This window comes from Scardinius erythrophthalmus (genome assembly GCF_964197995.2).
Source record: "Scardinius erythrophthalmus genome assembly, chromosome: 10".
NCBI classification, from domain to species: Eukaryota; Metazoa; Chordata; class Actinopteri; order Cypriniformes; family Leuciscidae; genus Scardinius; species Scardinius erythrophthalmus.
Window position 1 is genome coordinate 35061040 of NC_138230.1, and position 22812 is coordinate 35083851.

The 22812-nt window shown below is 36.2% G+C and overlaps 2 protein-coding genes across 2 annotated transcripts; both read left to right on the top strand.

Annotated features, from left to right (window-relative positions):
- The first annotated feature begins 50 nt into the window (after positions 1-50).
- On the top strand, positions 51-7719 carry LOC308697116 (ankyrin repeat and MYND domain-containing protein 2-like). The gene is made up of 10 exons (XM_081376220.1): positions 51-229; positions 1127-1191; positions 1926-2064; positions 3246-3344; positions 3431-3591; positions 5132-5346; positions 5429-5564; positions 5980-6105; positions 6367-6496; positions 6901-7719. Exons 1-10 carry the CDS (start codon positions 154-156, stop codon positions 7029-7031), a joined length of 1278 nt encoding a protein of 425 aa, XP_081232346.1. The 5' UTR covers positions 51-153; the 3' UTR covers positions 7032-7719.
- A 3057-nt stretch (positions 7720-10776) lies between these two features.
- Positions 10777-12452, top strand: sostdc1b (sclerostin domain containing 1b; the record flags this gene model as incomplete). The annotated part of the gene is made up of 2 exons (XM_081376656.1): positions 10777-10972; positions 11768-12452. The coding sequence occupies 2 exons, from the start codon at positions 10777-10779 to the stop codon at positions 12178-12180; spliced, it is 609 nt and encodes a 202-aa protein (XP_081232782.1). The 3' UTR covers positions 12181-12452.
- Between the last annotated feature and the right edge of the window lie 10360 nt (positions 12453-22812).

Genomic DNA, 22812 nt, shown 5'->3' on the forward strand with positions numbered 1-22812 from the left:
CTTTTAATCTCCATCGTGGTATGATCCGAGGATTTTTTTCTCTTTTTTTTACATTTGAGTATAATATTATAAAGTCTGTGTTCAAAAGAAGATTTTTTTCACATCGATATACTATTTAACCCCTAAAATTAATAATAACCGGCTGGTGTCAGTATGTCGAGTGTGACCACTGCAAAGAAAGGTGATTTGACATCTGAAGAGAGAGTGATGTTACAGGTGGCTGCTGCAGGTACTGGACATTTTTAGTTTTCTTCTGTTTTTGTTGTTTTTACATTCAGTGCATCTTAATGCTCTAAAATCTCTGAACAAACTTTCTATAAAACTTTATACAGGTTATTAATTTAATTTTTTAATTGGTTGGGTGTTTGCTTATTTATTTGTTCAGCAGAACTGTTCAAAACACTGATAATAAAAAAAGTCTCTTGAGCTCCAAATCAGCCGATTAGAATGATTTATGAATTACTCTAATATATATATACATATATGTGTGTGTGTGTGTGTGTGTGTGTGTGTGTGTGTGTGTGTGTGTGTGTGTGTGTGTGTGTGTGTGTGTGTGTGTGTGTGTACTGTACACATTGAAATACTATTTCACATTATTAATGTTTTGCTGTATTATTTGATCAAATAAATGCAGCCTTGGTGAGCATAAGTGACTTATTTCAAGACAACTTACCGACCACAAACTTGAACAGTAGTGTACTTGTTTCATACTAAACACACTTTGATATTGTAGAGAGAATGGTGAAATATTTGTTCACATAATCCACTTTATCTATAAACTAACAAGGGTTGCGTTTCCCAAAAGCCATCAAAAGTTGATCGTAGAACAATTGCCACCAGTGGTCTCTATGATCAGCTTATAGGCTTGCCATGCTAATGGTAAACGCAGCCCAGTGCAGTTAAACTTTCTGCTGGTCTTTGAGCTGTATTTTACTGAATCCTAGCATAATTAGAAAAGCGTAGATAATAAAACTGTTTAAAATACCCTCAATATACTATGTCTTTATAGACAGTAATTACAGTTGGGTATGCAGACTGTCTAAGGGAATAAAATGGTGTATCATCATGAGTTGTCCATGATACCTAATGTTTAGTTTTTAAACTCTAGACTGTGTTCTCTCAAAAGGTGATGTGCAAGAGGCCACCCAGCTGCTCAGCAATCCAAATGTGCGTGTTAACTGTCTGGATGAGGTAAGAACATAAAGATGACAAATATGGGTAGTAATTTACAGGCCAGTTATAGCTCATTGGGATTCAACAACTGTAACACAACAAAACATAAAATCAGACATAGGGTTGTTTGCCAAACACAACCCATACTTAATGTCACTTAATGTTTATGTTATTTTACTGTAGCCTTATTACTTAAACACAGTCCTTACACTGTAAATAGTGGTATTATGTAGTTGTTTTCTGATGATCAGCCCTTATATAAACAAGTGCAGTGGCTGATGGGCTGGTGAGGTGACGGCATATGTTCCGCACTGTAATTCAGGCATATGGCAGAGACTCTTGAGTGGCGGATATGTTACTTAAGGAGGTAAGAAGGTACTTAAAGAGGTGTGATAATGGATACATGCCACTTGATGTAACCTACAGACAACTTGAGGTCTTTTTGGGGGCCAGAATGGTTAGAAACAGCAGCTGATAAGTGTATCCCACCTGTCAAAATCAGATGTGCTGCTTGTTCACTGTGCCACCAACGCAGACTTTCAACTTCATCCAAGATTATGACTCACCCTGCTCATGTCACTCTCAACAAGTTCCAGTGTTTTGACAGAATCACCATACTGAAGACACATTTCCTGGATTTTCACAATTTGTGAAAGGGTTGAACAAGGCTAAATGCCATTTGCTTTTGAGTCATGCAGATGAATAGATTGGCAAGATACATTTATAAAGTCTTTTCCCTCATGTCGTTTCAGTATGGCATGACCCCTCTCATGCACGTGGCCTATAAGGGCAAAGCAGACATGTGCAGACTGCTGATGCAGCACGGAGCTGATGTCAACTGTAATGAGCATGAGTATGGTTATACTGCCCTCATGTTCGCTGGCCTCTCAGGTAAACTTGCTCTCATCTAGCTAGTAATGTTAACAAGTTTAATTTTATCTAACATTTATTTAACCAACAAGGTAATTTAATGAATTTTTATGGAAGTCCTTGCATTAGGTTGCACAGATAGCTGTCATTAATAAACCTCAGAATTAAGAAATGCGAATAAGCATTAGATCAATGTCACAGTTTCTATATATGATAAGCTAAGAAATGCAGTTTAAAAAAATAAAAGACTTTGCAAAGAATGACAGAACACACAGGGCTTATTTAGGCAGAGTTAAGTATGTAATGAGACACAGCTGAATGTAATCAAGCATAATGAGTCCAGACAGTGGGTTATGGGAAATATGTACACATACATACACACATGTATGGGGGTAACACGTTACAAGTGAGTTATGTATCCAGATTATTTTTTTCAAGTAATAAGTAACGCATTCATTTTAAATTTACAACAAAATATCTGTTTTTTTTTTTTTCAAATAGGTAAGTTATTTTGTTTTTCCATTTATATTGACTGACACTTCTCCTGTCCCCATATTGGCACTGTGTAGACATGATGGTTAGTATTGTATCCAATTGAACCATACAAATAAGCAACAATGACTTTGGATAAACATCTAATTGTGTTTCTATTTTTGTTTTTAGTGCTGAAGTAAGAGTACTGAACTGCTGTAACATGTTATTTTCCATAATAAGTGGAGGTGTGTGAGTGTGTGTGTACAGTATACCACATTTATACAGTATACACACACACACACACACACACACACACACACACACACACACACACAAACATTATATATATATATATATATATCATATCATGTATCATAATCCTTCAGAAACAAGGATCCGTTAAAAAACTCTTCTTCTTATTATCAGTGTTGAGAACAGTAATGCTGTTTAGTATTTTTTTGTGGAAACCGTGATACTTTTTTAAGGATCCTTTGAATAGAAAGCTCAAAAGAACAGCATTTATTTGAAATGAAAATCTTTTAGAAAAATATAAATATATTTATTGTCAATTATTTTAAAAAAATATTTTATTGTCTTTTAATGCATCCTTAGTGAATAAAATATTATTTTCTTTCAAAAAAATCTTACTGACCCCAAACTTTTGAATGGTGGTCTATACAGTGTAAAATTTACTGAATTTCCCCAGCTCATCTGAAATAATCCTACAGGTAATGCTGAAATTACAGAGATGATATTAGATGCTGGAGCAGAGACAGATCTGGTCAACTCAGTGGGACGGACTGCTGCTCAGATGGCCGCCTTTGTGGGTGAGAGATTCATATACATATGCATGCATACTTATTAATGAATAATCACTTGAAAACCGAAATTCTTTCTTTTCCACCCTGTGCAGGTCAGCACAACTGTGTGACAGTGATCCGCAATTTCTTTTCTCGTGCGAGGTTGGAATACTACACCAGACCCCAGGGCTTAGAGAGAGAACCTAAACTACCTCCCAAACTAGCAGGTCCCCTATACAAAATCATCATGACTACTAACCTCAATCCTGTCAAGGTAGGAAGTGCCAAATGTGTTTATATAACTCAGATTTCAAGCATCAGTAAACCGCCACGCTCACACAAGCTGAACAATGTTAGTGGAGCACAGCAATCTATGCTTTTATAACACTGACCCATAAGAATACCATACAAGGTCACATGACTGAGGGAAGCATCAGTTTGCACTAACCAACACCCCTCCTGCTTTTATTCCATCTAAATATATCCTTGTGATATTACAGAGCAACAACAGGCCATTTTAAAACAGGCTTGGAATTCTACATATCTCTTATCCCTGATCAACCTAAATCTTCATTGCATATTTTATAAAAAAAAAAAAAAAAAAAAAAAATGAATTTTGACTGAAAATGACTGAAATGCAAAAATAATCACAGGTGAGTTTATAGTTTTTTATTTTTTTTTGTGGGCTAAACTGTTGATCATTGTCCATTCCTTTGGCTCAAAATACATTAAATGATTGCATCTATCAATTATTTTCTCACTCAGACACAACCATCATCAGAACTCTATATACCTAAAGGCCAATTTGCACGTTTACATGTTCTTTTCAAAACGGATAAAGTTCAAAACCCTACATAATATAAAACTGAATAAAACAGAAATTTGCTACATTTTAATTGTTATACCATATTGAAATATATATTAAATTTAATCAATTAATGAAATACTATCAAAACAGTTAGGTAGATCTAAACAACAGGTGTAAACCTTTAAGTTTCATTACCATACAAAAGGGGATAACTGCAATAAGTTAGTACTGAAATATAGAATGGACCCTGTAGCATCCCTGCTGAAAAATTCAGCATAATGCAGTATAATGCAGTATAAATTCCATGTTGGTCCAGGCTGGTTTATGCAGGTTAGAGCTGGTACAGTTCTGGTCTAGCTGGTGGACCAGCATAGTCATGCTGTTTTCAAGCAAAATTGAGCTAGTGTTGCTGGTCCACAGGCACTCCCGCTTCCCATGCTAGGGACCAGCAAACTAGCATCCCATGCTGGTCCCAGTATGCAAAACATACTTTGCATACCTACCTGTTAGTGTTTTTTAGGTCATTATTTTATGATTTGTGTTTGTTGGGTGATAACCTTTGCTAGTGTTATGGAAGAATAAGTTGATTTGAGACAAGTATGAGTGGTTTTGGTAGTTAACTGCTGTGCCAAGTTGAAAGTTGGTCAGGAGAATTGTGTTTTGATGAGTTTTGATAAGGTGACCTAAGTATTGAGGGTCCTAGTGATTGTAAAAACTGTAATGGGCGCAGAGAGTAGTTTAAAACACAGGTGGTCTAGTATAGACTTACGTGTAGGCTTAGATCTTGGATGGCATCTGTATGTGCGCTATCTCAGCTGTCTCCCATCCAGTGATTTCTGATGAGTAAGGTGTCTCAGCGCCACACTCAGCAGGGATCAGTTAACAGAATCATGTAGCGTGAGAACATGTTTCCTCCATGAAACCTGCTTTGTAAGTAAGGCTAGTGTCTCTCTGCTATATTCACTTCCCATATTTTGGGGCACATTTTTCCATCATGCGTTTTCAGATGGTGATGCTGGTGAAGGAGAACCCCTTATTGGTGGACGTGGTTGCACTGGAGAAGTGCTACCGTGTGATGGATCTGCTCTGCGAGCAGTGCGTGAAACAGCAGGACATGAATGAGGTTCTGGCCATGAAAATGCACTACATCAGCTGCGTTCTGCAGAAGTGTCTGGCCTTCCTGCAGGAATGTGACGACAAACTGGGCGCCCTTTTGAAGAGGTGACATCGTCATTATGGTCCTTGCATCTTAGATGGTCTTGCAAATGGAGTCACAAAATGATATACTTTTCTTCTGTTCAAGACTTCTGAAAGGAAGAGATGGTGATGGCTTCCCTCAGTACCAGGATAAATTCATCCGTGATTGTATCCGGAAGTTTCCCTATTGTGAAGCAACCCTGCTGCAACAGCTGGCCCAAAGCACAGCACCTGGGGAAATTGTCAGAACACTTTTCCATAAAAATATTAAGCAGTACAACTGTTTTCAACATTGATAATAATCAGAAACATTTCTTAAGTAGCAAATCATCATGTGACACTGAAGACTATAGTAATGGCTGCTGAAAATTCAGCTTTACCATCACAGGAATAAATTACATTTTAAAATATACAGTATTCAAATAAAAAAAAAACTGTTATTTTAATTTTAATTTTTAATTTTAATATTTTACAATATTACTGTTTTTGCTGTTTTTTTTTATCAGATAAATGCAGCTTTGGTGAGACTTCTTTCAAAACATTTTTAAAATCTTACTGACCCCAAACTTTTGAACAGTAGTGTACACATAACTTGCTGGCTGATGCCAAATTATACAAATGTGTCAACATTATGATTCTCCTCACTCTTGTTTCCAGGGGAACGACCCCACAGCCTTCTCAGTTCTGACCCAGGCATTAACAGGCCAGATGGTGCTTATGGACACAGAGTACTGTGCTACATGTGGAGACGGGGGTGCCGACATGAAGTGCTCCTGTAAAATGGTATGTTTCCTCTTTCCTTGAGTAATCATGAAATATCATTATTCCATTAATATTGAAATTTGATCATTTTGCAGCCAAATAATAAACTTACAAATGTTTGTCACAAACAACTATTTATTGTACAGTTAATCTTACATAATGACCATCCGCAAAGTATAGGCCTAGTAATGATTCTAGGCTGCTATTTAGCATGTAGTTTCTGTGAAGGCAAACATAACTTTCCACATTCTCATTTCCAATAACGATCTCATCTCTTTGCAGGTGGTCTACTGTGGGCAGACGTGTCAGAGTCTGCACTGGTTCACCCATAAGAGGCAGTGCAAAACCCCTGTGCAACAAAGAGATGCTCAGTTCAACAGCCAACCAAATCTGAGAGAACTCTCTAGCAATGGTATGTTTAGCAATGTTAGCATATTAGCACACCAGTGGTTAGTAGGTAAGAATTGTGATCTTACAGAATCTTACCTGTGCATTTGGACATCTTGACTTTAAGAACAGAATGTGTTTTTGCTATTAAAACGTGACACAGGGCAGTGGAACAAAAAAACCCCGCTCTGTCTAGAGAAAGTTGAACTTCTTTTAACTTGAGCGCCTCATTTTTAGAACGTCTTGTCTCGACACGCTGCAGAAGACGCAAACAATTTTTAGAACTACTGTATATCTTTATCGTTATAGTTATCATCCTTGGTGTGAACAGCCCTTAAGGCTCCATGATGAAACCAAGGCCGTTTTGTTCTTGTTGTAAATGTTCTCGTCATTTAATGTGACTTAATGTGTTTTTCTGTTTCATCCCAGCTGATAACAGTGATGAAGAGAAGGCCGCCAGCTCGATGCTGGCTGTTTGTCTGGGGTTGTCCGAGTGTGCACTTCAGCACAGTCCTTCTGATGACCACCGTGAAGATGATCCTTGTGCTGGACAAGACTAAAGAACAGAAAGATGCTGGCTGTCGTTTCATTGGCCAGGTCAACTCCCTTAAGCATCGAGTTCAGGCTCAGGGCGCTGTGCTGTGATTGGTGCTCTGCATTCTATAGGACACTTAAACCATGATACAGAAGTGTTGGATTGTATACTCATTCTGAGCTTTGTAAGTACCACACAGAGTACAGCATTGTGTAGAGCGCATGGAATCAACTGACAAAAGGACGTCCTCTTGGTTCTCAAGAGACAAAAAGAAAAGCTTGACGATTTTCTCTACCACATGAAGTGCTTTTGTTTAACGGTACACTATGTAACTTTTGGTCCTCTAGTCGTTAAAAAACAAAACTGCATGCATTTCGTGGAAGAACATTGTTTTAGTTGCGCTTCGGCTTTTCTTGACTGTGCGGATGAATATGACGCTTCACAATAGATGATGCTTTTTAATGAACTCCGTTAGAGAGCTACATATGGCAATTTATAAAATAAATATAAAATACCTTACTCAACTGTTGAGTAGCTGTGTAGTAACAAAATTTCCAGCGAAAATCATCCCACCCTGTGTAAAATATAAAGACTTATAATAAGCTTATTGTGGTGAATCAGGGTAAGACAAAAACACTTTTTAGAAGAAGGATTGATGATGTATTGACTTATTATTTACATTTTGTTCATCTTGAATTAAAGTTACATAGTGTAAGGCCACCCTTATTTCTTAAAAAAAAAATGGTTTAGAAACAATTTTCACTCAGAAATTGCTTGTACATTTCACAAACAGTTACAAATAATCAGCATTCTCACATTATTTGCTTAAGAAGTAGGCTACAACTGTCTCTAAAGTAGTTCATATTGTTCTGAAAGCTTAATTTTATCTAAACATTGAGGAGGATTTTTTCCTCCTCAAGAAATAGATCTTGCATCTTAAAAGGATAGTTCACCCAAAAATTCTGTCATGGATTTTTGAATGAAAATGAAAATGCCCCATTGACTTTCATAGTATGGAGAAAAAAAAATACTATGGAAGTCAATGGGGCCCATCAACTGCTTGGTTACCCATATTATTTGTGTTTAGCAGAAGAAATAATTGTTACAACTTGAGGGTGAGTAAATGATGACAGATTTTCATTTTCGGATGAACTATCCCTTTAATTCAGTAGTTTTGCCACTAGATGGCAGCGTCCATCCTCTGAAGATCAAATGATCTCAAATATAACATCAGTGTACTATTTACTTCTTAGAATGTGCAGTATAATATCATAAATGCTTTAATCTGGCAATTTCGCAGTGTTTATTACAAACAAAAACCTCTTTCAGGTGAAATTTTGACCACAATAATGATCACCAAATGAAGTGGGCAACTGACAAGACAACATTTAGTTTAACATTTTTTTTTTTTTAAATGAATATGCATCATCATTTGTCTTCATTAACCATTATATACCAGAATATTCTCCCAAATTTTTTTTTGGAAAACATGCCGTTTAAGGTGCAGTGTGGTAACTGTAGTACAGTGAGTTTTGTGCGAGCAGGGATCTCCTCCGTGGACTTTCTCACACTTGGTCCTGTTGCACACATCCTAAGGCACTCGCTAAGAATTCTATAGACGGCTCTGTCTGTTCCCGAGCGCTTTGTTCCCAGTCTCCACATCCCCTCATCCCAAGGGACTATCTCACCCTGTGGGCCAAACGAGGGTCTATTTAGCACACGCTTGTCATGTAGCATGTCAATATAGCCATAACTCATTGCCGTAACCTCTCTGTTTCCCCTGAGATTCATCCTTCTCCTGTCTCCATCTATAAGCATGTCACGGTCATTACAGGTGCATGAAAGGACTATCTCAAATATCCGGTTTTCAGATGCAGAAATTAGCGAATGCCGCATCGTATCGCATGACTTTGATATTCCTCTTTCAAGCCCTGAGGTTGCATATTCAGTGATCCCCAATAAACCCCCCCTTACCAATATGACTAACAGTGCTTTTTAGGTAATAAGAGATCATTTTAACAGCAATGGCTTTAGAAATACATTTTTTCTTCCAAAAAAAAAGCACAATATTAAAGTGTTTTTCATCCAAATCAAAAAAGTGTACCTGTGGGCAAGCGCAATGAATTAATCGTAAATGTCTGAGGAAAGAGTGAAACTAGACACTTTTGGGGGAGCCACACATTTTCGGTGGAAGAAAGTGAGCATTGGGCTTTTGTGTTTCCTCCATGTCATTTGTGTTATGCACATTCATTTGGTGAGCTCATCGGAGGCACCTGTTTGGATAATTTTGGGGTAAAATAATCCAGGGCTATCCTGTTTCATGGGTTTTGTCATGCATGCCCGTACTTTACAGCACTCACTGGAGCTGAATGCATCATGTTCACATGTAGAGGATCTAAATGCTTGAAAACTCACACCTCTCCTTTAAAGAGAGCAACATCCTCAGCACAGTATCCTATCTCTGTTTGAGAGTGTTGCAGTATAGAGTTTACTCTGTTAAGCTTGCATTCATTTGCATGAAAGGAAGGTATCATTTGAGGTTCACAATAAAGGTTACCTATGTTCTAGAACCAGCACTAATAGAATTAAAGACTAAAAGATTGTTTGCATTAGTAAAAAAAAATAATTGCATGCTGCTAATTAAATAATTCAAAATTGGAAAATACAATAAATCCACAAGCAAAATATGGAAATTCAACAAAATCTAATTCATTTCATTTTCCAAACCACTTATGCTCTGTGGGGTCACGGGAATTCAAGAAAATGTTATCCAAAATTGATCTTTGTTTTAGTGTGCGGAGTGAATCGTTCAAATGTCTGAATGTTCAAAACAATCAATTGTTTTTAAAATGCTGTCTTAGACAAATGTGTAATCTGGATTTTGTTGTTGTTGTACTTTTAGGCTAATATAACCTATTTATATTAGTTTGAAAGTAATATTTAAAAGTCAGTCAGACTGAATAGATCCTCAAGAGTAAAAACTACACATTTTTCATAGTAAAGGGGTTTTGGTTTGTTGGGTTACATCCATTTATGTTGGTGGTTTTAGACCAAATGTAATGTATAAATGTAGTTTAATTGGTTGCATAACCATTTAAAGATTAATAAAGAACCAGATAACAAAATAAATTAATTTGCCTGGATACAATATTGAGAATGTTCTCTCTTTTTTAGATTTATTGGTAATACTTTACAATATGGTTTCATTAGCTAACATGGTAGCACTTTATTTTACAGTACCGTTCCCCATAACTGGGTAATAACTAGGTACTAACCCTGAGCCTGCCCTTAAACCTACCCTTAATCCTTGTTACCTTATATTACCCAGTACTAAAGTACACTGTAACTTAGTACACGTAAGTGCATGTACTGTAAAATAAAGTGCAGCTATTAACATTAGTTAACTACTTTAGTTAACATGAACTAAGAATTAACAATACTTATACAACATGTATTAATCTTATTAATGTAGTTCATCTTAGTTATTTATGTAATTTAATATTTTTTTATTTAATAAATTATTTCGTGTCATGTTTCTACGACGACTGGCTCACATCAAGATCATTTTTCACGTGCATATTGCAGAATGATGTTGCTGTAGGTGGGCGTGCCTCCAGCAGGGTGAGGACACGCCCATTTCCAGCACACTTCAATATTCCACTCGCTGCTGCTGTTCAAAGCATGGGCGGGTATATAAACATACACGAGTAAACAGGTAGGTATAATCATTCTCTGAATTTTCAAGAGACACTGAACCGAACTGCTTTGCAATGCCCAGGAACACATGCGAATACCAGCTGCTGTTTCTGCTCTGTTTTCTGATTAAAAGCTGTCATGCTTTCAAAAATGATGCCACTGAAAAGTTTGATGGGCACATGGTCGCATCACCTCACGAGACTCCGAACAACGCCTCTTTAAATCGAGCACGCAACGGAGGAAGACGAACGGAGAGCCGAGACCAAAAAGGTGCGTGTTTACTGTTGTGTTTATGATATACTTTTGGAGGATCCATAATGTTACAATATACAAATCATCCAAATGTATATGTCTGCTCGCGTTCATTTTTTATATATTTTTATATTAACTAGTCATATGTATCTATATATCTAAGTTGCTGCCTAAATTTTAAACTGGGATGTTTAAGTCATTTCAACTTAAGTTACATTAAATTTACTTAAATAAGTTGATTCTTGTATAACAAAAAAGTTGAAAATTGCTTAACTTATTTTGATGAGTTAAAGCAATGTAAAAACATATGTTGTCATAACTTATTTATTTATCCTATACTTTTTTTTATCTATCTAGTTGTCTAAGTTTTGCCTTAGATTTTTAAGTACAATCAACTTGGATGTTTAAGTCATTTCAACTTAAGTTACATTAAACTGACTTCATGTTATACAATAATCAACTTTTAAGTTGAAAATTGCTTGATGAGTTAAAGCAATGTAAAAACATACTGTACTGTATGTTGACAACTTATTGATCAGATAAGTTTTTAGTCTATCTATCTATCTATCTATCTATCTATCTATCTATCTATCTATCTATCTATCTATCTGTCTATCTATCTATCTATCATCTATCTATGTCTATCGGTCTGTCTCTTTAACCTTCAAACCTAAAGCTTTTAAAGCTATTTAAATCTTTCATACAATGATATTATATTACTGTAGTAGTTATTTAAAGTGTTATGTATCATGTAATTTTACAATAATTCCTTATGCATCCACTGATTTCTAAAGCATGAAATTTCCTTTGCAGAACAGCACCAGGTCGGTTGCAGGGAGCTGAGGTCCACTAAATACATATCTGACGGCCAGTGCACAAGCCTGAATCCCGTGAAGGAGTTAGTGTGTGCCGGAGAATGTCTACCCACCCACCTGCTTCCCAACTGGATCGGTGGAGGTCACTACTGGAGCAGACGGGATGCCCAGGAATGGCGCTGCGTCACTGACCGCACACGCACCCAGCGCATTAAACTCCAGTGCCAGGACGGCAGCACACGCACCTACAAGATCACCGCTGTCACATCGTGCACGTGCAAGAGATACACACGCCAACACAACGAGTCCCCTCATGCACCTCAGAGTCCCTCAAAGGATCATCCGCTGCAGAACCCCAAGAAGAGAAAAGGCAAAAATAAAAATTCAAACCTCAATTCTAAAAATGAATAGTGCCTCTCCTTTATTGAGAATAAGCCATACTGGTGCAGATTTGACCAACACAACCCTGTGCTCATGGAAGGAAAGGGACTATGAACTACTACAATGACACTGACTTGGATTGCAATGGTGTACAGCTGTTTTTCTTACTATTTTCAGATGTGGATTATTTTATGACCGTGCATAAATGTATGCATATGTGTGTGTGTATGCACTTTTTTGAGTGTAACATGGTTCATGTTTTGTACAAATATCCTGATTTCATAAAGCAATGATAGACAGACAAAAGTTGGAAAAAACTGAACAATAACTATAGCTATGTAAATATTTGCATTTCATATATAGTAGTTTTTGAATAGAATTACATCTATTTTTTATATACGTTTTTTTTATGAATATTTCAAGTTGACATTTAAATACACATTTATCCAATAAATTAAGTAGTTTACATATGCTGGTTTGTATTATTTTGAAATGGAGACCATTGATTGTAGCTAACGGCAACTAAAGGCAGAAACTATACAAATGAGGAATTAGTTCAAGAAGCGAGTTCTTTCTCACTGTCTTCGTAACTCTACGCTGCGTTGTTGTGAAGGGTTGCCCTCACCTGAAGGCATATCAGCTACTTTTTGGCGGCAACATGTTAAAGCTGCTTCGTTGTATCCCGTATCCTTTCACTCTGCCATTCTGAAAGTCATGTTGCCGTGCCTGAGGTTATATTCCCAAGTTATGAATCAGATTCCTTGTATTGTGAATCCAGAGGAAGGTGACACTGCAAAGGTAACATTGCAAGTCACTGGGGGATGAGAAATTTTGTGGATCACAGAATTTTGAAAAACATAAAGCATACAAACTTTATGTAATGTCAGCTTTCCAAATCAAGGCAATGCATTCCAGTTTTGTATAAGATGCATCAGAAGGTCAGCGAACAGTCTGTGGGCGGTCCATGGGTGTGCCGAGACTAAAGCTGAGACATTAAGGCAGGTAATATCATGAGTCTAACGGAAGACGTCTTTAAAGGATGTCTGGTGTCTCTTGTGTGTTGACAGGTGCAGTCAGAAACGGGTGCTTTTGTCTGTACTGATTCTCCATCTCTATAATTATCCCTGACAACAGATTTGCCTCCAGAGTTTTTGAGATGCAAGGACCACCTGCTGTTATTTATAAGCTCAATTACCAAATGCATTCCCTAAAGAGCGGGTTGCTGTGATCCACAAAACTCGGCATACTCCCACTTACTATGGTATTCAAACACAGGCTTTTCCTTGGTAATGTTTTATTTGTTTACTCAAGATTTTGAACTGAGGATACTCTGGTTTTCCCACAGTTTGCCAGGTTAGTGGGATCAAATATGTGGCATCATCAAAGTTGCGAAGAAACAGAAGTAGCGATATTTTCTTCCAACATTGTGATGTAATAAAAAAAATAATTGGGCAGGGGCTTGATTCTACACTCTTAAAAATAAAACCTTAAAAAGAGTTTTTGCAGTGATGAAATAGAAGATCTAAATATTTTCCAAATACTATTTTATGCATTTTTAATATTAATTTTAACAGTATACGTTGTTTAACAGTATACATTTTCACAGTATGAATTTGTTCTTTATACATGATAGCTTCCTTTTCAATTTTAGGATGGGGGGGGGGGGGTCCATGGCATCTAAAATATTGAAAACCCTTGGTCTAAAGAACCTTTTCCACTATAAAGAACATTTTTGAAAAAATATCTTAATTTGCGTTCCGAAGATGAACGGGTTTGGAACAACATGAGGGTGAGTAATTAATGACAGCATTTTCATTTTTAGGTCCTTAAATAAATACATCACAAGAAAGAAGTCTGTAATTTTCTCTGTAAGTCCCAGTTATGGCATTTTGATTAAACATAACAAGGTCAAAACATTGAAATAAATAAATAAAACACAGGTTAATTGTTCATAATAAGATATACAGTATGCATTTAGAATTTTAATATTTGGGGTTTTGTTTGTGGTACAGTTGTAAGTAAACAATATTTATAAGTAACTGTACATTCTTTATTGAGTTAATATGAGTTAATATTTCAATAATTTAACAACATATTTTCATATTCATGATTATTTAACATTCACATTTAGCCATATGCTGTGATCAGTGAACCTCGAAAATCCCATAAATGTACATGATGACATAATTACGTACATAATTCTTATACTTGTGTCTCATTGGTTCTCGGATTTACTTTACTCAAAGTTTTAAAAAAATACAACCCATTAAATCTGGTAATTTACACACCATTTCATTTGTTTCTCGTCACATGGTTTCATCACTCCATATAGTTTTATGTTGCTGTGCATCATTTCACAACATTGTCAATTCTCAACAAACTGTCATTGTTTAAACCATACATTTATAATCATATTCCATACAGCCCTGGGCAGAGCTTAACTTCAGTTAATTCCTGTAGCAAGTAATGTATAACTCTCTCTGTCAACACAGTACAATGTGCCAAAATAGCCTGCTGTATCGTAACTCCACCTCACCTACCTACGGTTTGGACCATTACCAAACAACACAGCAACCTCAGTCACACACACACACACACACACACACACACACACACACACACACACACACACACACACACACACACACACAAAAAACTACAAAAAAATTATGTCTTCAAATTTTATGTTGCATCACCTTGAGATGTTTAAACAGAACATACAGTTGGACTCGGACTTGGACGTCACCATGAAATCAAATTTTGTATGCAATATTTCAACATTTTATTATAAATGATTCATACGTGCACATCATTATTATTGTTGTTGTTGTTGTTGTTGTTGTTTTTTAATTCATATGCCCTCATAATCTTTAATCAAAACAATTTCCCCTCGCTCTTGCAACAACATTTCATCTCTTCTCTGATGAAGTGTTTACTGGCACGAGGGCATGACTGAATTCAATAATTTATCTATACCTTAATTGTAAAGTTACAGGCCCATGTTTAACCCTAATTATAGTCTGAGTTAGGCAATTTAGGCATTGTGAAGACTCTTCAGATGAACAATCTATAATGAAGGTGCAGTGAGCGATTGATGGTGGATCAGACGGAGCACCACAACACAATTGTAGCCAATCAGCAGTAGGGGGCGTGTCCACTCATGATGGGGGAGGAGAGAGAGGGAGCAAGAGGGAGATTTGAAGAAAGTCTGTAGAATGAAAGATTCATTACAAAAGAGAAAAGGTCATAGGAATTTCACTGGAAAAAGAAGAGTTATGATTGGGCAAGAGCTCCAGGACCCACGTTAATATTAGTAGGTTGCGTTGTTTCTGCTCCATACATGAGTAACATTGGTTCTACGGAGAGCCTGGCCACTCCCTATTAAGTCCTATTGTACCGAATTTTGGTTGTAGTTCCACCAGAGTTCCACTGGGGGCGATTGCCCATGAGTGCAAAATGAATGGGAGTCTATGGAGCTAGACGGCTAAATTTGTCTCTTTCACCCGATTGAGGTTGAGAAATCTCAGATTTGATTGTAGGTTTTGCAAGTTCAACATGGGTTATAGGTCGAAAGTTGAATGAACGAGTACTTATGTCCTTTCAATTTCTTACAGGTTGAGTTGTTGTTGCCCATAACATGCTAGCATTCTGCTAATGAACGCTGATTGGTCAGTGAAGGACTGATTACGACCAGAGATACCGCTTGATGGCATTGTGTGTGTGTGTGTATTTTCGGCGTAGTCTTTTAAAACAACAAAGCAAAAACTAAAAACTTCTAGCACGTGTATTTACCTGTGTTAGCTGTGTTGTCGATGCCTCGAGAGAAAAGAAAGTGCAGAGCGCGAAAGCACCAAAGTGACTGAAGGATTGCCGTAAAGCAGTATCTCTTGTCGTACGATGTGTATGACGTCAATGACATTTTAAAAGACTTTTTAAAGCAAATAAGTGACTCTAAAAAATCGAACACCCAGCAATGTGTCATTTCTTTGCATCTCCTTTCGAATACAACATTCAAATTACTAGACAAAAAAAATTATATCCTGAGAGACCTCCCTTCATTCTGCACTCGTCCTGTGAGCGCCCTCTTATGGAACCAGAGTGGAACTGTAACCAGTTCAGAAGCCGGAAGTTTACTGAGAGTGGAAGTTCTCCCCTTATTAGACATTCTCCGTGGCAACTAACAACAAACTCTTGCTTGTATACTCGTGTACTGTGGTCATTTTTTGTTCTTCCTTGTCGTTCGTTCGGCATAATTTCTTTTACGAAGCTTTATTTTGCTTCGCTTCTGCTATAATAAAGATACATCTACTCTTGCATTGCGTGTACGTGCATTTTGGGGGTGGAGCAATGAAGGGATGGGTGTGTTTGTTTGGGTTGATTTCAGATATCAACTGTGTTGTTCAACAATGATTCTCAGATATCGCTTTCTGCAATTTTAAAATCACACAAACAACAATAACGGACGGTAACAATGAACAAATAATGAGCAAAAAGACAAATAACTGAAAATGACAAACACAACAATAACAGCATAATAGCAGCAAATAGTAAAAGAGTAAAGGCACGTTCAGACGTGCCTTGATGCCTTCCTACCTTATGCATCCTCCGAAGGCAGTATTTTTTAAGATTTCGACCGCAGCCCTTCAGAGAAGAGAAGAGATGTCACTGCAGTAAGGAGGTGAATTTATTTGGATTATAGATTCTAAGGGCACATGAATTAAAATAACAAATATAAATAATTTATAATAAACACTGCAGTATTACATTAAAAAAAGAGGAATGACAGTTTTTGATTCATGGTATTTCATGGTGTTCAATCATCTGCCACAAAACTCACAAGGTCGATGTTTTCATGATTTAACCCAGCAGAGCACACCTGTGAAATAGCCAATGAGGGTATAATATTTGACTATTCCTCTCAGCTCTGGAAGTGTGGGTTAGATGGGGGCTGGATCTATGCATGTGGGAACAATTCTCACAGTAATGATGCACAATTAATCATGATAATCATGATATAACCAGGAAGAGGGCCAGGATGCCGGGATATAGGAAAGTTTACCTATACTAATCCTTCCTTTAACAAGCCCGGTAAGATCCAGACAAGAGGTCCGATAAAGTTTTGATTTGTACTGTGTGTGAATGTGAGCAAACCTATTGTAGAAATGGACTGAATAAGGCAAACACATTTGCTTCATTTAAAATAACAACACACAAAGCTACACTGCATAACCTCCGGCTGACAGGTTTGCACCTGTTGGTGATTTTGATGATTTTGCCTCGTCTTTTAGAGCACAAAGCAAGGTTTTTGAGATGTAGATATGCCACTATCTGCAAAGCTTTTCATACAGAGGTCAAAGTAGCGAATGTCGCTCACACTGAATCAAATTTGAGAGCCTAGCTCTTGAGATGGCCTTGCTCTTGAGATGGTTTCATCCTCCAGCTACAGCACATCTTGTGTAAAACAAAGACCCTCAGTGTTTCTGGGGCCCCTGGTTCATATGTTAATACATCCAATTATGAAACTGTTACTGTTATTTGAGTTTGGGCTTCGTAGGAAACAGAAACAGAATGAAGTAAAAATGACAGTTGGAATGTTAAGCACCAAAATGTGAAATCTGAGTAAACAATGAACTGGAAACTAGAATGGTCTTATAAATATGCATGCAGTTTGTAATGAATGTAGTGAATGGCTAAGATGGCCAAGGCAGGTAAGCTTGTTAAGGAAAGAGCAACATGAACTAAAGATATAGTTTAGTAATTTAATTTACTTTGGCAAGCAACGATGCCACATTCCACTGTGTGTTTCTGCCCTTTTCATGATGTTATTGACATTGATCTGTTTATATTATCACAGGCATGTCTCAGCCAAGTGCAGCAAGAGGATAGGCACAAACCTGCTGAGCACTAATGCGTGTGACATGTTAAGTAAACAATTAATCTTTGATTATTTATGGTTGTGTTTAATATTTATGGGGGGGGGGGGGGGTTCAAACAGAAGCCATTTAATACAACAAACCAAAAATCTTATTTTTTCCTGATTTATTTAGTCACTTATAGGCCAATGCTATCAATAAGGGCCTAAACATTTGAATCAAATTAATTACATGACATAGGCCTACTGATTAATCAGATTAATCACAATTAGTTTAGATAAATTAGCCTAAATGGCTCTTTGAAAACCTGCTGTAACCGCTTGTGCCTATTTTCAGACAGGACTAATCAACCTTATTACACTGCGCTCTGGAATACTTGATTCTGATTGGTCAATTCACCCCATTCAGGGGTCTGATATTTCATAATATTTGCCGTCGCTCTTAGCAATGCTGTATATCAGTCCGCGCCATCCGGGTAACAGAATCGGCGCAACTGGCGCCATCTTGTGTCTCGAATCGATTATAGTGAAATTTACCTCAGTGGACTTCAAAGTTCATGTAATACAATTCTGCATTGTTCGATTGTTTTTATACATTGTAGTGGATTTTTTCTAAACAGAAGCTTTAAGATACAGGTAAGATTGTACAATTATTTCAACCAGTGTTTCAACATTTATTTGTTTATTAAATAGCCAAAAGGGCAATTCTTTCACTCTCTTCATTTAGGCCAGTGGTGGACATGTGGAGGCAAAGTTCCCTTTCTGGGTTTGGATTCTTTTAGTGAGATTCATGTTACATTTGATGTTTACACCACATTGGTGTTGCACCACATTGGTGTAAAGTAGGAGTAAATCTAATTAGTTATGGAACTAATTATCTTTTTTTGGCAACTTAGTAGTTTGGCAGAGTATCAAAGATATTAGTAGGCTATTACACTGCTTGACTACATTTTTGAACATGCATGTACTCTTTAATCCAATAGGCCTACATTTTTAACAGTAACAATTACTTGCATTTTGCAACTTTTTCTGCCGTTTATTTCTGCTTCAAAAGAAGAAATATTGAAGGTACTGCTGTATATCTTGTGTGTTTTGCCTTTAGGCTACTCACCAAATGTGTGCGAGATGAGGACATGTCTGCAGCCAGTGATGAGGCCGAAACCAGAATGTCCGTTGCAAGTAGGCGTTGACGATTTAGGCTAATTTGACTTAAAATTATTTTATTTATCCGTTAAATGGAAAATACCTTTTTTGGTTTAATTATGCCATTTTTAGGCACCTGAGTTCAACTGAGAGTTTTTAGACTTTTAAGAGGCTGTTGTGTCAACCTTGATTTATGGCAATATTGAGGTGTAGGCCTAGGTCTACAGTTTTGTACAGTCACAAATCAACTGTTTCTTGTTTTTCACTGGCATATATCTTAGGTGTTGAGGACTAGTGCATCTTTGAGACTTACATTCAAAACTTGGGCTACTCTTACTCAAGTGGTATTGGAATTGATAATTTGGTGTAATTTTCGCTGTAAGGTATCTCTGCTTTTACATTAGTTGCGTTTTCACAGGTAGTCTTTACACATCTGTTACACACAGTTTTGAGCTTGACTTAAAGACTTGTGAAACACAATTTTACCTACACTTCAACCATCAACATGCAAGTTTGAGCAGCCAAATGGTAAGAGCTTAGTCTGCTAATTATGAAAACCGCAACATATCAAATAATAAAACAGTAAAAAGCAACTTGTGTTGTTATTATTTGATGTTATAGTCTCCTAGGACAAGACGCTCCAGGTGTAGGCATAGCCATATTTCTTCTTTGTCTGTGTTGACACATGCATTAAAAGAAATCCTTTATAATTTCTGTACCTGGCAATGAAGGTTTCTCATGTCTTAAAGATGCAGTTTTTTTTAAGAAAAAAAAAAACGCTGTTGAAAAGTGGATCGGACCGAGCACCAAAGCACACTTGTAGCCAATCAGCAATAAGGGCTACCCTTACGAAAAAGAAGTTTATTCAAGTGTTCTATTAGTGTACTTCTTTTAAACTAAAAATAAGAAAGTATACTTTCAGTCTACTTTTTATATACTTCTCAGAAATATACTTTATGTACTTCTCAGAAATATACTTCAAATTGCACTTAAGTGTACTTGACTTATACTGAGAGAAAAGTCCAAGTATATTTAGCCTATACTTGTGGATCAATATATACTTAAAAGTATAATTAAGTATTCTAAGTATTTTTGGCTTGTACTTGTGTTTACTATTTTAATTGAGTAGCTTATTAAATACTTTTTTAAAAACATAATAGCCTATTACACAGCGTCTTATAAACTAACATGTTCAGCTTTATATAACAAAGTTTCGGGTGGAATAGCTTATAGAGTAAATAAAATAAGCATGGAAAATAAGTTTATTCAAGTGTTAGTATACTTCTTTTAAACTAAAAAGAAGAAAGCATACTTTCAGTCTACATTTTATATACTTCTCAAAAATATACTTAAATACACTTAAGTGTACTTGACTTATACTGAGAGAAAAGTTCAGGTATATTTGGCCTCTACTTGGACTCAATCTTTTGATCGAGATATACTTAAAATTTTAATTATTCAAAGTATACTTGGCTTGTAGTTGTGTTAACTCTTTTGATCGAGTAGCCTATTAAATATACTTTTTTACATTGTTTTTCATATAGTCTTATGAAACTTTGTTTGAAAATATTGATTAAAATGTTGATATAGAACAGATATGTTTCTAATTCTGCGTATCTGAATTTTTGTGTAGGCTAGTCCACTGGTAGTGTACATACACAACTTTTCCCCACCATTGACTGAATTTTCCAGCTATCCATGTTTTCACTGGTATACGGTAGGGAGCGCTAGACAGTTCTAGTACAGAATCTCTGGATCAAAACACAGGAGAAGAAGAAGCTGAACCATGTGATAGAAGATTGCTCACTCAAATGTAAAATAATGTGATCATCAAACATTAAACAGCTTGTAAATCAAAACTGCTTAATGTTTCCAAATGAAATGAAGCGTAGGCCTAACCCATGAAGAGAAAACGACTGTGAATCTTTGGGGGTGTTGGACTCGATCTGCTCCACCTGTGTTTTGATCATCGTTCTGGATCTGATCAAGGCGTAGTCTTTGACAAATATGTGATTTTTTTCAACTATTTTCTCAACATTTTAACAAAATGTTGCCTTTCTTTATGAAACTTACTGACATTCAAGTGTTGATAAAAAATGATGAAGCTAATAAAATGTTTTTAAAATTAAAGTAGAGTTAAAGGTATTTTTCAAGTATAAAAAATAACATTTGAACATAGTAGTATACTGTAGGCCTACTGCAACTGCAAAAATTGTATATAAATAGTAAACTGTAAGTATAATGTTAAGTTCACTTAAAGAAAACTTGTAGAATAAAACTACTTAACTAGTAGTTTACTGAGAGTACATTAAAAGAAAACTTGTAGAATAAAACTACTAAACTAGTAGTTTACTGAGAGTACACTAAAAGAGTAAAAATAATATATAAATGGTAACCTGGTTAACACCAGACCCTTCTCAGTGAGTGTAGGGTCTGGAGAAGCTATGTAGACAAATCATTTCCAAAGGGGCGTCACCAACCGACGTAGCTCAAATTCCTCTGGGCGCAATTGGATAGTCTTAAAACCAATCAGAACGATGAAGCACTGTAAACCCAGATTTTGTTTCTAATTAAACTTACGAGTAATCATTACTTATTCTTTTATGTTTAGTAAAAACCTGCTATCATTACTAAACAACATTAGTTGTTTGTACTATTTAGCTGAAAGATTCATTGCACTAATCATGTTAAGCTGAGATAATGTTAAGCTTCTGTAAGGGAGGGGCGTGGCCTATTTAAACAGGTGACAGTGCGCAGAGTGTGCCATTGCAAGATTGAACCGAAGTCGAACATTACCAGCTTAACTTATTACTAAACAGACTGACTTTATTTCTATCAGACGTCTACAAAATATCTAGTTGAGAATCAACAGAGGTTTAGATGTTGATTATTTATTGTTTCATTTGTAGTCACCATGATGGTGAAAGGTGTTGGCTTTAGTTGGGCTCTAGCCTTTGATATTTAAACATTATATTTTCTCTGGCTGCTATAATTGTGAGTTTAAAAGGCACAAAAGTTATAGCAAAAAGCTAAGAGTAATGTGATCTATAAATTTCCTTCAACGTCGCTGCGCTGTTCGGCATCATGTAAATCCCTCCTCAAACGTTTATGATTGGTGTCAAAATGGTAAACTATAAGTATGATGTTAAGTTCTCTTAAAGAATACTACTAGTTTAGTAGTTTTATACTACAAGTTTTCTTTTAATGTACTCTCAGTAAACTATTAGTTTAGTAGTTTTATACTACAAGTTTTCTTTAAGTGAACTTAACATCATGCTTATAGTTTACCATTTCTATATTATTTTTACTCTTTTAGTGTACTCTAAGTAAACTTGTAGTATAAAACTACTAAACTAGTAGTTTACTGAGAGTACACTAAAAGAGTAAAAATAATATATAAATGGTAAACTATAAGCATGATGTTAAGTTCACTTAAAGAAAACTTGTAGTATAAAACTATCAAACTAGTAGTTTACTGAGAGTACATTAAAAGAAAACTAGTTGTGCACTTGAAGTTTACTACTGTTACACTTATAGTACACTTAAACATATACTTTTATATACTTCAAGTGGGCCAATTTAGTCCCAAGCGGTATTAAAATAGTACACTTACAAGTTTACTACTAGTACATATTGACATTAGTATA